The sequence below is a fragment of the Tiliqua scincoides genome, chromosome 1 (genome assembly GCF_035046505.1).
Source record: "Tiliqua scincoides isolate rTilSci1 chromosome 1, rTilSci1.hap2, whole genome shotgun sequence".
Taxonomy (NCBI): Eukaryota; Metazoa; Chordata; class Lepidosauria; order Squamata; family Scincidae; genus Tiliqua; species Tiliqua scincoides.
The window spans coordinates 24,067,031-24,079,417 of record NC_089821.1 but is presented as its reverse complement, the minus strand read 5'-3'; the positions used below and the strand labels follow the sequence as shown (position 1 = coordinate 24,079,417).

General features: G+C 43.8%; 1 protein-coding gene across 5 annotated transcripts in view; it reads left to right on the top strand.

Moving 5' to 3' along the window:
- The first annotated feature begins 55 nt into the window (after positions 1-55).
- ATG13 (autophagy related 13) overlaps positions 56-12,387 on the top strand; it is a 39,411-nt gene continuing 27,079 nt past the window's right edge. For all 5 annotated transcript variants that reach the window (XM_066634146.1, XM_066634165.1, XM_066634156.1 and 2 more), the window contains exons 1-4: positions 56-425; positions 9,090-9,171; positions 9,890-9,970; positions 10,516-10,635. In XM_066634146.1, coding sequence (XP_066490243.1) covers positions 9,103-9,171; positions 9,890-9,970; positions 10,516-10,635 — 270 coding nt within the window. In that variant the 5' untranslated portion in view covers positions 56-425; positions 9,090-9,102. The remainder of the gene's footprint in view (positions 426-9,089; positions 9,172-9,889; positions 9,971-10,515; positions 10,636-12,387) is intronic.

The window sequence follows — 12,387 nt, the reverse complement described above, 5'->3', positions numbered from 1 at the left end:
GAGGCGCGGGGCGCATGCGCAGACCTGCGCCTGGCTTCCCTCTCCTCCCCCAAGCGGATGAAAACAAACAGCAGCAATGGCGGCGATTGAGGGGAGTTCGGGGAGGTCGTGAAGCGGTGCACTTGTGCCCCCCCCGGGACTGGCTGGCTGACTGACAGGGCGCGGGCAGCCCTCGCGCAGGCCCCCAGCAGGGCGCCGCCTGAGGGGTCTCCCGCCCCACCTCGGGCGCTGCGGCTCTGGGCTGAAGGACGGGGCGCCCAGGAGGGCCCGCGGAAGAGGCAGCTCCCCACACCCCGGAGCCGAGGCGGGGAGGACCCCTGAGAGTCCCCCGGGGTCGGCCACGCAGAGGGGCTAAGGCGGCAGCCTCTGGGCGCGCGTCCCCCGGAATGAGACCCAGAACCGTCGCCTCCGCCTCGTCCCTGCAGGTAACGAGGAGCTTTGGGGGAGGGGATCCCACGCGCTTGGGCCTGCTCTGGCCGGAGCCCGTGGAACTCCTTGCCACAGGATGTGGGGACGACGTCTGACCCAGGTGCCTTCAAAAGGGGCTGCGTAGTTTGATGGAGGAAAAGTCCATCACGGGTTACAAGCCATGATGTGTATGCGCAGCCTCCTGTTTTAGAAGTGGGCTTCCTCAGAATGCCAGTGCAAGGGAGGGCACCAGGATGCAGGTCTTTTGTCTTGTGTGCTCCCTGAGGCATCTGGTGGGCCACTGTGAGATGCAGGAATCTGAACTAGATGGGCCTCTGGCCTGATCCATCAGGGTTTAGGTTCTTATAGAATGTAGAGCAAGGGTGTCAAACTCATTTCATATGGTGGGCCAAATAGCATTTATGATGCCTGCTGAGGGCCAAAGTGATGTCATTTGGCAAGAAATGATGTCATTAAATAGGTCATAACCAGAAATAAGCACTTTTTTCTCACTTAGGAACACTTTAGCTGCAAATGATAGAAGAGAAGGTACACAAATTTGTTCATATTTCAAGATATAGCAGTTTTCAATTATCATGCGGGCCACCCTTTCAGCAGTAACACCTCAGCACTGCCCAGCAGCTGAGAGCCCAAGGGCCAGATAAAAAGCTTCCACTGGCTGCATCCAGCCCTCAGGCCTTATGTTCGACACCCCTGGTGTAGCGTATCTCACTGGGAAGTCTGTGGAACTCCTTGCTGCAGGATGTGATATCTGGCCTAGATACCTTTAAAAGGGGATTGGACAAATTTCTGGTGGAAAAGTCCATCCCAGGTTACAAGCCATGATGGGTATGTGCAACGCACTGATTTTAGAAGTAGACTATCTCAGAATGCCAGGTACAAGGAAGTGCACCAGGATGCAGATATTCTGTTGTCTTGTGTGCTCCCTGAGGTATCTGGTGGGCCACCGTGAGATACAGGAAGCTGGTCTAGATGGGCCTATGGCCTGACACAGCAGGGCTCTTCTTAAGTTCTCCTCCCTCATGTAGGCATGTGCCAGGGTAGTGATCTTCAACATTTTTCATGCCATGACCCCAATCAATAAAGTATGAGACTAACTGGGGACTCATCAATCCTGCCCACCTCCCAGGACCCTATTTGACCACCTCCACCCCTTTTGCTGCCTACTCCCCACCCCATAATGCACTCCCAGCACTGTAACTAAATATTCTTATTAGAGCAATGGTTCCCAAACTTTTTAGCACCAGGACCCATATTTTTTAAAAATGACACTCTATCGACACCCGCTTAGGTTTATCAGACCTTAAAAAAAGATCTAGAAAGGAATATTTTATTTATTTATGAGTAGTAATCACCAGAAAAAAGATTCTCAAACATTTATATCCCTATGTACACAAGCTTGCAAACTGCAGGAGCTCAGCTCCTTGCAGGGCAGTTAGCAGCGATCTTGCAAACTGTAGGAGCTCAGCTCTTTGAGTTTAATTTAGAGTGCTTTGATTGCTATTTTATAGTTCAGTTTTTAGTAGCATATTGTCTGTTTTATTAGCTGGGTTAGGGCCCAATCCTATCCGTTTTCCAGTGCTGGTGCTGCTGTGCCAATGGGGCATGCATTGCATTCTCCAGTGGAGCAGCAGTCACTGAGGCCTCCTCAAGGTATGGGAATATTTGTCCCCTTATCTTGGGGTGCATTGCAGCTGCACTGGTGCTAGAAAATTGGATAGGATTGGGCCCTTAGTTATTTGAATATACATTTAAAATTTCAGTAAAGGAGTGTTTCTATTATTAGGGGATTAATGAGCTCAAATTTTTGTTTGTTTGAATTTTAGGGTATATCTTAATTGTAGCAAGTACTTAGTCCCCCCCCCCCCCCCGTAATAGCTTAAAACATTTCTTCTTCAGCTAGCTAGGGGGAGGGGAGGGGATTAATATTCTTATATACATATTTTGTATTTTTAAGTATGCTTATAAGTATTTTTTACTTATACTTATTAAGTATACTTAATACATAATATACTTTATAAGTTTACTTATACTTATTATTTTTAAGTATAATTATATACTGTGTATGTATTTTGTATTTTAATGTGTTTTATAATTTATATATTTTTTAATGTTGTAAGCCACCTTGAATGTCCTTCAGGGAGAAAGGTAGTATATAAATCCAAAAAAATAACCATAATTGGGGGGGGGGTGGTCCTAGTGTTGGTTGAGATGCACTGGCCCTGCACCCTTCTAGGAACAGCCCTGGGGAGAAGAAGTACATTTTTCCTTTCAAGTGGTTCTAAATACAATAATGCACTTAAAAATATCTGAAATGTGAATTAATGATTAAAGACACAACTTTCTAACAGCTTCAGCAACACAGCCCCCATTTTATTTAACAGTCCTTGTTTCATGTAAACAGCTTTCAGGATCAGAGCCTTTACACCGGATGCTTTGTTTTTTTCATATAGTATGACCACGTGGACTTTTGATCTAGGGACATTTCTGAATCTTTTAGTCAACAATGTGACTAAGTAGTGTGAATCTTTCCTAACTCTCAGGCTAGTGTATGCTTAAACCTACTGAAATATTAAGGTTCAGTTTGCTTAACTCTACATCAGTGTACTGCTTTGAACTTTAAAGATACTTCTTGCACATAGACAAAAAAAATCAATTCAGAATCATTTACTTTTGTAATATCTTTTAAGTGCAGCAAAACAAATTAAGAACCTGCGGTTTGTCTAAATGTGTACATAATGTTTCTCTGCCTTAGATTTCATGTTCACCCAATAAGAAAACAACCAAAGTAGAAGTGCTTCAATATGTGTTGAAACACCATTCCAAATGTCTTCTGTTTCATGGTACCTTAGAGGTAACAATTTAGGAAAATTGGTTCCTCATAGTGAACTATTAGATTAGTAGATTATTCAAGAACAGTCTTGTGTGTTTTGTGCATTGTGGATAGCATTCAGTGTACTGCTGGTGCTCTATTGCAAAGCATCGTCCCCACCTCTTTCTCCCTACTGAAACTCCCTGACCCCCACAACCCACTGTCCTTTTATGTACCGAATCAGGTACATGCCACACCAATCCCCATAATGTATAAGTACTGTGGTTGTGTGAGGGTTTGTGTGCATGATGAGTCAGGGTTGGCCCTGGGTTTCCTCAGTACAGTACATGAAAATAATGTAAAATAGAAAATGCTTACATGTTACAGGGAACCTTGCAGGTAGATGCAATATATAGAGGTATGTTTATTTATTTATAGAGTTTATATCCTGCCTTTCTGTCCCAGTAAAGGGCTCTCAAGGTGGCTTACAAAAGAAATCATATAAAAACATAATATATAAATATGTATAAAAATAAAACATTTAAAAATAATAAAACACAATAAAACTTGGAACCCAAAATTAAAATAAATAAATAAATAAAATAATAATAAAAAGCGATGTCCCCTTGTGTCAGCATTAAAAGACTTCTTTAAATAAAAAGGTCTTAAGCCCCTGCCAAAAGGACTCTAAAGAGGTAGCTTTTCTCACAGCTCAGGGGCAGGGATTTCCACAGGCGGGGGGTCACCACCGAGAAGGCCCTCTTTCTTGCCGCCATCCCCCTCACCTCCACTGATGGCGTCACAGTCATAAGGGCCCCCTCTAATGACCTGTGAGGACGGGTCAGATTGTATGGAAGGAGGCAGTCCCTCAAATACCCTGTTTTTACCCCTGCAAATATGCTCTCTTTCTGTCTCATGAAAAGCAGCCCTGTTTTAGATATTGTGGTATGTTTCCTGTCTTGATAGGAACTGAAGTGGGTTACCTCAGAATGCCAGATGCAGGCACCAGGACACAGGTTGTGGCTGTTGTCTTGTGTGCTCCCTGAAGCACTTGGGGAGCCACTGTGAGATACAGGAAGCTGGAGTCTAGATGGGCCTTTGGCCTGGTCCAGTGGGGCTCTTATGTTCTTAACTGAAATGGTTACTTACATCATATTGGCATATACCTGCTTCCAGAAGCTGGGAATTCGCCCATGGAAGGCAGATAACTGGGTGTTCTTGTTAGTAACAGTATAAAGGAGTTATGTGACCTCGTTCAGTTCTCTGGGATCCTGAAAGACAAGTGGTGAGGAGACATACACTAAATCTGCTAAGACCTGACCTCAAGGGTAATTATTTATTCAGAACATATCAACACTAGCTTAGAACTCTGTATGGTTCTTCCTCTTCGGTGGTGGTGATGCATCTGTTGCCAAACCAACTGCTCCCTATTCTCAAAATATAGATAGGTAAGTAAAGGAGGAGTGGATTCTGAAATGGTTTGTGAGTCACATGTGTGTTTGACTTTTATTTAGTATTTTAATTTGGATTTTTGAAGGTTTCTCCTTTCAAGGAGTTTGTGCTGCAGAAATAAAAGCTGACATTAATCTGAAAGCATTCATTGTGAGACTGCTAATTATAGACTTATGATGCTTTTCTGCCGAGTCAGATCAATGGTCCATTTATCTCAGTATTGAATGTTCTAATTGGCAGCTGCTCTCCCGGTTATCAGACTGAGGTTTTTTACAGCTCTGCTACTGAGTTGCTTGCCTTTGAACCTGGGATATTATGCATACAAACCATGTGCTTTACACTGGACCACAGTCTCTACCCAAACCCAGGAAGGTGTTGTTTTGCTCAGAAGTAAGCCCATTGTGTTAAGTAAGCTGTAACCTTATCTTACTCACTGAAAATAAACATCTCTACTTGTACCATAATCCTGTGCAGGTTTATTCATAAGTTCCACTGTGTTCAATAGGGGTTACTCACAGGAAAGTATGTATAGAATTGCAGCCATATACCAGTTTAACTTGAATAGTCTGAGCATTGCAAAGAGAACATGTCTACTCCACTTTGGGTAGGTGGATCAGGCCTGGGAGAGGGGCTGGATCACCAGTGCCCATGGCGTCATATCTAAGCCCGCTTCCTGGGCCTTATCCTCCTGCACAGATCAACATGGACTTGCGCCAACAATTTCACTGGCCCAAGTTGATCTGCTGTGGCTGATGGGGCTTACCCCAGGGCAAGGGGACAAATGTCCCCTTAGCCCAAGGAGAGCTCCAACAGGCAAAAATCCCCTGTGAGATGTAGCATAGCCTTTGCTGGTGCTGTTGCATCACTGCAAAATGGGTTTATTTTGGATTGGGCTGTAAATGACAAAAAGCTGTATCTAGAATGTATATTCTATACATATCCTGAGTTATGAGGCTGCACTTTGGGCAAGTACGAGATATACAGTAGTATGTGTTATTTCCTACCATATGTTGGGTCAAATCTTTCATCATTCCATTTAGTTCTACAATGCCTCTAGCCCTTCTTAGTTCTATGATAACGCCCTGGGTGTTATTGTTTGACTGTCAAGAGACAAAATAGTTTACTGAAGTTCAGTGATAGAGATATTATTCATTATTCAGATGTACCTTGCTCTTTGCCCAGCGCTGAGCCAGTTGCATCATTAACAACATCGCACTGTTGCAGTGAGTGTCTTTGTGAAACATTCTGTAATTTATGTGAGAGAAGTTTGATTGAGTAACTACTAATACATTTTTAAAGGGTCTTGGCAACACTTTAAAGAGTGACAAATTCATTGTGGCCTAAGTTTTTGTACACTACAGACAACTTTATAGGCTGCACAAACTGCTGTCTTTAGTTGGCAGATATACAGTACATACATGGATATGTAGGTGTATGGGTGCAGAGAAAAACTAAATAATGGGCTCAGAAGGCTATGAAAGTAAACAGGTCCAGTAGCTCTATACATGCCTGATGTTCACTCTGTCTCCATATCCTTTCAGGTTCAACATAATTATAGAGTCTAGTGACATCAATCACGCACATCAGGGGTTCAATCACCTGTTCTTCCTCCAGATCTTATGTGTGCCAACAGCTGCACATAATGCTGTTCTATTTACAATTCTGTTCTGTAGAAAATAATAAACACAAATCTAACAGCAATAATAGCAGCTTTAGAAACTAATGGGACAATATTTCATGCTCACAGAGCACACTACAGCTGACTTGAAAATCAGTGCTGGTCAATAAAAACTTCAGAGAGAGATGGTATCCTGAAATGAATAGAATATATTATTATTATTATTATTATTATTATTTTATTTTGTACCCCGCCTTTTTGCCCAACGGGCAGACAAGGCAGCTAACAAACAATTTAAAACTACAACATGAAAAACAGTTAAAAACAATTTACAGTGATTAAAAAGCTAAAAACAAAACAAACCCCGTGGATTTTCAAATAAAAAGCAAGAACACCAGCCAGCCTGTCAACAGTTAAAAGCTTTTTGAAATAAAAAGGTCTTCAGTCCACGCTGAAACGTTAGCAACGAGGGAGCAGTTCTCAGTTCTAAGGGGAGGGTATTCCACAGTTCGGGGGCCACCACCGAGAAGGCCCTCTTCCCGGCCGCCACCCCTCTCACATCTCTTAGTGGCGGCACAGTCAAAAGGACCCCCCCCCAGAAGATCTAAGAGCACAGGCTGGATTGTAGGGAAGGAGGCGGTCCCTCAAATACCCCGGACCCAAGCCGTAAAGGGCTTTAAAAGTCAAAACTAGCACCTTGAATTGGGCCTGGAACAGAACCGGCAACCAGTGTAGCCGCCAGAGCAACGGCTCGACAGAGTCAAACCGACGTGCCCCGGCAACCACACGAGCAGCCGCGTTCTGTACTAGTTGTAATTTCCGGACCGTCTTCAAAGGTAGCCCCACGTAGAGCGCATTGCAATATTCTAATCTAGATGTCACTAGGGCATGGGTTACTGTGGCCAGGTCCGCGCAGCTCAGGTACGGTCGCAGCTGGCGAATCAGCCGAAGCTGAGCAAAGGCTCCCCTGGCCACCGCCGCCACCTGGGACTCCAGGAGCAGCTGTGGATCCAGGAGAACCCCCCAAGCTGCGGACCTGCTCCTTCAGAGGGAGTGCAACCCCATTCAGAACAGGACGATAGTCCAGCACCCGAGCTGTGGATTTCCGAACCAAGAGCACCTCTGTCTTATCCGGATTTAATTTCAGCTTGTTCGCCCACATCCAGTCCCTAACCGCCTCCAAACAGCGCCTCCAACCGCCTCCTCAGAATCAGGGGGAAAGGAGAGATAAAGCTGGGTGTCATCAGCGTACTGGTGGCAGCCCACTCCAAACCCCCGGATGACCTCTCCCAGCGGCTTCATGTAGATGTTAAAAAGCATGGGGGATAAGATGGAACCCTGCGGCACCCCAAACCTAAGAGGTCGGGGTGCCGAACAGGCATTCCCCAGCACCACCTTCTGGGATCTGTCAGCCAGGAAAGAGCGGAACCACTTCAAAACAGTGCCTCCAAGCACCAACCCGGCCAGCCGGCCCAGAAGGACACCATGGTCGATGGTGTCGAATGCCGCCGAGAGGTCCAGCAGGACTAACAGGGTTGCACTCCCCCTGTCCATTGCCCGGCGAAGGTCATCCACCAAGGCGACCAAGGCAGTCTCCGTCCCGAACCCCAGCCTGTACCCTCTGAAGCTGGGACGCCACCACCCGCTCAATCACCTTGCCCAGGAATGGGATATCAGCCAACTTAATTATGTTCATTGTGTCTTAATCATAAACATGGATTAATTTTCCTTCTACAAACATATTAGCATAGCAAATTTCAGAAGGTTTGTGTTGTCTCTACTTACTGCCCATCGGAGTGGTTTCTGAACTTATAAATTCAAATAAATGACTTGAGGTTTTTATATTCAGAAAGACAATTAATTGTTGCTTTGTCCTGGTTGTCAGGTTGTCAACCTATTGTCAGTTTGCTCTTGATGCAACCTGAAATCTGTTGTGCGCCAAGTACAGTCACGCTTAATTAAGTCTGTATAATGCCTTCTATTACTGTCTTTTAAGATGAATGTACACTTTTGATGTGATACTCTTTCATGATGCCCAGTTCTTTTGTCCTACCTGCCACCCCCACCCTTTTTGTTTTGTTTTTGCTTCATAAGACACGGAGTTCTAGGGAATTCGAAATCTTGCTCACTACTTTGTGATTTTGCTTTGTACTAATAATGATACTATCTTTTCAGGTTGTGTTCTTGTATTGTATACATTTGAACTTTGCTTAGAAACAGAAACCGACAGTGCGTCTTGCTCCCCCTCTCCAAAATCTTGTCTGTATGCATTATAAAATCTGTCATCAGAGGGTAATACATCATGCATATGACAAAGTAGACTGTAGTTGGCTGAAGTGTAAATGCCACAAGACTTTGTTTTTTTGTGACAAACTAACACAGCTATCCCTCTGCGATTTATTCCTAGTACCAAAGTAAACAGATTTTGTGCATCTATTCAGGGAAGAGGGGGCCCACTTAAAATATAATAGTTTAACATTTTTATTGCTCATTTTAACCAACAAGGTTCCACAAATTGGACATCTTTACAGCAGAATTACAAGAGAAGCCAATATTATTATTGCAATGCATATTTGGGGGGGAAGGGGCTTGCCTAAGGATTCCTAGAAAGTTTATGGTAGATTTCAGCCGGGAGCCTGCTGCCTGACAGCTGAAAAAAGATTGGTTTGCCAGACTTCATTAGTTTTGCTTGGTTTTTAATAATAATGATTTCAGATTATCTATAAATATGGAAACTCAGATAAATGTAAGGACACTTTTACCTCTATTCTATTCCAGATTTCCATATGCAATGGACACTGATCTCAGTTCCCAAGATAGGAAGGACTTGGACAAGTTTATCAAATTTTTTGCCCTGAAGGTAATTGTTTTGTTACTGAGGCATATGCATGCAACGTTTTCTGTTTAGTGTTGGGGAAATACCTCATGTAAACAAAGTTAACTGAGTTCTTGCTTAGGGAATGTCACTTCCATGCTAACCAGCAGGGAAGACTCCATCTGCCAGTGAATGGTGGCAGAGCAGGCATTGGGGGGGAAAAGGGAGCACGATTGGTGGCATGTACTTGCGGGTGGATCCTATTTCTTTCTTTATGCCACTGTTACACTCCTTGGTTCTGGGCCACCAAAATAGCTAGTGTGGGATTAAGGAGACCCATAGGGAAAGCAGAGGCTTTCATCAGGGCAAAGGAACCCTCCCATCCTAGGATGCAGCACTCACTCCATTAGTGTGTCTGCATTGGTGGTGGTGGGAGTTAGGATTAGGACACAGAGTGTGTGCTGGATTTGACTAGGGGACAAGAAACCAGTGTACAGATTGCAGGAGTAGTGTCATGTGGCTAGAGTTATGCGAGCATAAAGATTTTTTTAGACTGTTCTGAATTGAGGTGAGGGATTTGAAGCACAACAACAGAAAACCAGAGAAGAGAAGGCTGTAGTAGTCAAGGTGACTAAATGGAATATAGAAGCACAGGTAAACTCTTTTTAGTATAGTAGCACTCTAATTGCTTTGCGTGGGCTGATGCTGTCTAGTAACTGTTCTTGATGACTCAAGAATTCAGTAAGCATGTTTTCTCTTTCAGACTGTGCAAGTGATTGTCCAGGCTCGACTTGGAGAGAAGATCTGCACTCGATCATCATCCTCACCAACAGGCTCTGACTGGGTAAACCATATTCCTTAAAGCAATCCCATGACTCCCTTATTTGTTGTATCATGTTAAATAAAAATAATATAATGCAAAAATTAATACAATGGTCCCATTTTTGTCATGTGCAGTATCGTGATAGTCTTTTGTGAGGATGCGTAGACAAGTATATGAAGCTTCTGAACATTTCCTACCCCCTTACTGGGGTTTCTGGTCAGGGTTTTTCTTCATTCCTTTTCTACGAGGCATTTGTGACTCTGGCACGAGATCTCTTTGGCACTTTGAGAGGAGTGGTAGACTGAGAAAATACTATAGGAGGAAATGTTTTGCAAATGTATAACCTCTGTTTTACAATAATATAGTTGGAAGGAAAGCAAGGTGGCTGTTCATAATCTGTAGATTTGTATCCTGTAAATAATCATCAGTTATTACTCTGTGACAACTTTGAGTTCAACATATACGTCTGCTGTACCATAAGGAACCTCAGAATAGGTTTCTTAAACAAGTTTCTGAAAAGTGAAACTTTTCATACTCCTGATTTTTGCATACTCGTGATTTTTCAGTTCAACTTGGCAATCAAAGATATACCAGAAGTTACTCATGAAGCAAAAAAAGCCCTGGCAGGACAGTTGCCTGCTGTTGGCCGGTCAATGTGTGTGGAAATCTCTCTCAAGACCTCTGAGGTAAGCTTAAACCAAAGTTTTGCCATCTATCCATTTCATCAGGTCAACAGTTTCATTACATGTCCTCACTACAGTTTGTTAGTATTACTACTGTTGATACTGATCGAGTCTAGATGCCAGCTTAAACTTAACATGTTGAAGTTTTGAGTTAAAATCAGGCACCATAGATTATGTAAATTTATAATATTATAAATGGTACCTTATACAAATAGAAAAAGGTTTACAATCCACCAGAAGCTTAAGGAAGACCTTTGGGGAAAGGAAAAGGGATCCTAGGAGAAGACAGGCTGACTGAGAGGAGTGGTGCCTAGTGGTTAGCATGCCTGCACCCATTTCTACTCCCCAATTTCCCCTTATCACAGAGGTTCCCAAAATGAGGCATTGCCCCAGCCAGGGAAGCCCTGTCACCCCCTTAGGAGGCAGGGCGATTGTGACAACTGGACCTCCGTGATCACACCACCACTGCGCAAAAAAGAACTTTTTTTGTACTTATACGGGGTTACTGTGGCCCTCTGGAGAGTGTCCACAGCCCCCTTGAAAGCCTCCCTGTGCCTCAGAACTGCTCCGAAATGCTATCATGACCTACTTCCAGTTTGTGGATGACTTTCATAAAGATTTACAGCTGTCCAAACTCTATGGGAGAGTTTGGGAACCGCTGCCTTATTGGATCAGAAGCTGAACAGGGAAAAGAAAACCTTGGTAGTTTGCACCCCAGTTCACTATTCCAGTCTATAGGGACCAGCCAGAGGGGGCCACCTGGGAAAAATCCCTCTCCTAGGAGAACACTGAACTTCAGGGATTCATATTTAAAAACATCACACCACAGTAGCATCTGCAGGGTGAAGAGAAGGGAAAATGTACTGAATTACCTATGAACATGGACCAGGCAGACCGGGGTCATAGTGTAACTAGTTTATTCAAAGTCTGATAAAAAGAGAATTGAACAGTGTGGAGAGAAAAAGGTAGTAAAAGTATAAGCTGAAAATGCCTACACTTGGCTAGAAAGCATTAAAAAGTTTTCATCAAAGCAATGCAGTAACCAGTAACTCCCAGCAGATGGAACTAGGATGCTACTCAGACTTCAGCACACAACCCCGCCCCTCCAACACATCTGGGAAAGTTTGCACATTGACTGAAGTTAGCAACTAGGAAAATGAATTCCTTGGCAACTAGCTTAAGCTACTTAACAGTAATCAAAGAAACCCATCTGAGCTCCCAACAAATGGGTCAGTCAGTGATTGGCAGAGAACAACACAGACTTCCTGTGGGTTGGGGAATATATAACCTTGCCTGGATGACATTATCGGATGACCTGACTTATAGAGTGGAACCCACTTGTCCTCTCAATCCCATTCCTTTTACCTAGACAGACAGGTTTGCTACCCAGTGGGTAAGGCCATTCTTGCTAAGCATAATACCCGCCCCAGGCAGAAAGCCAGACCCTGAATCCACATCCAGTACATTTGGGGAATAAATGAAGTTTCCACACCAAGAACGCTGCACGAAGATTTTCCTGCAACCTGAAGACTGTTGAACCTGAACAGGAGCTGCTGGGGAGTTAAGTGTTTAAAAATACAGAAAAGAGGCAGAAAATGGGGGCGAAAGCAGGATATTAATCACAAGGGATTAAACTGATGGAGTTACCAGCATTTATGGTGGAGGCAGGTAAATGTATCATTTGAAGGATGAAGGTGAAGGGAAACCAAATGTACATCATAGAAGTGCCAAAACTGGAAGTAACGATTTTTCACT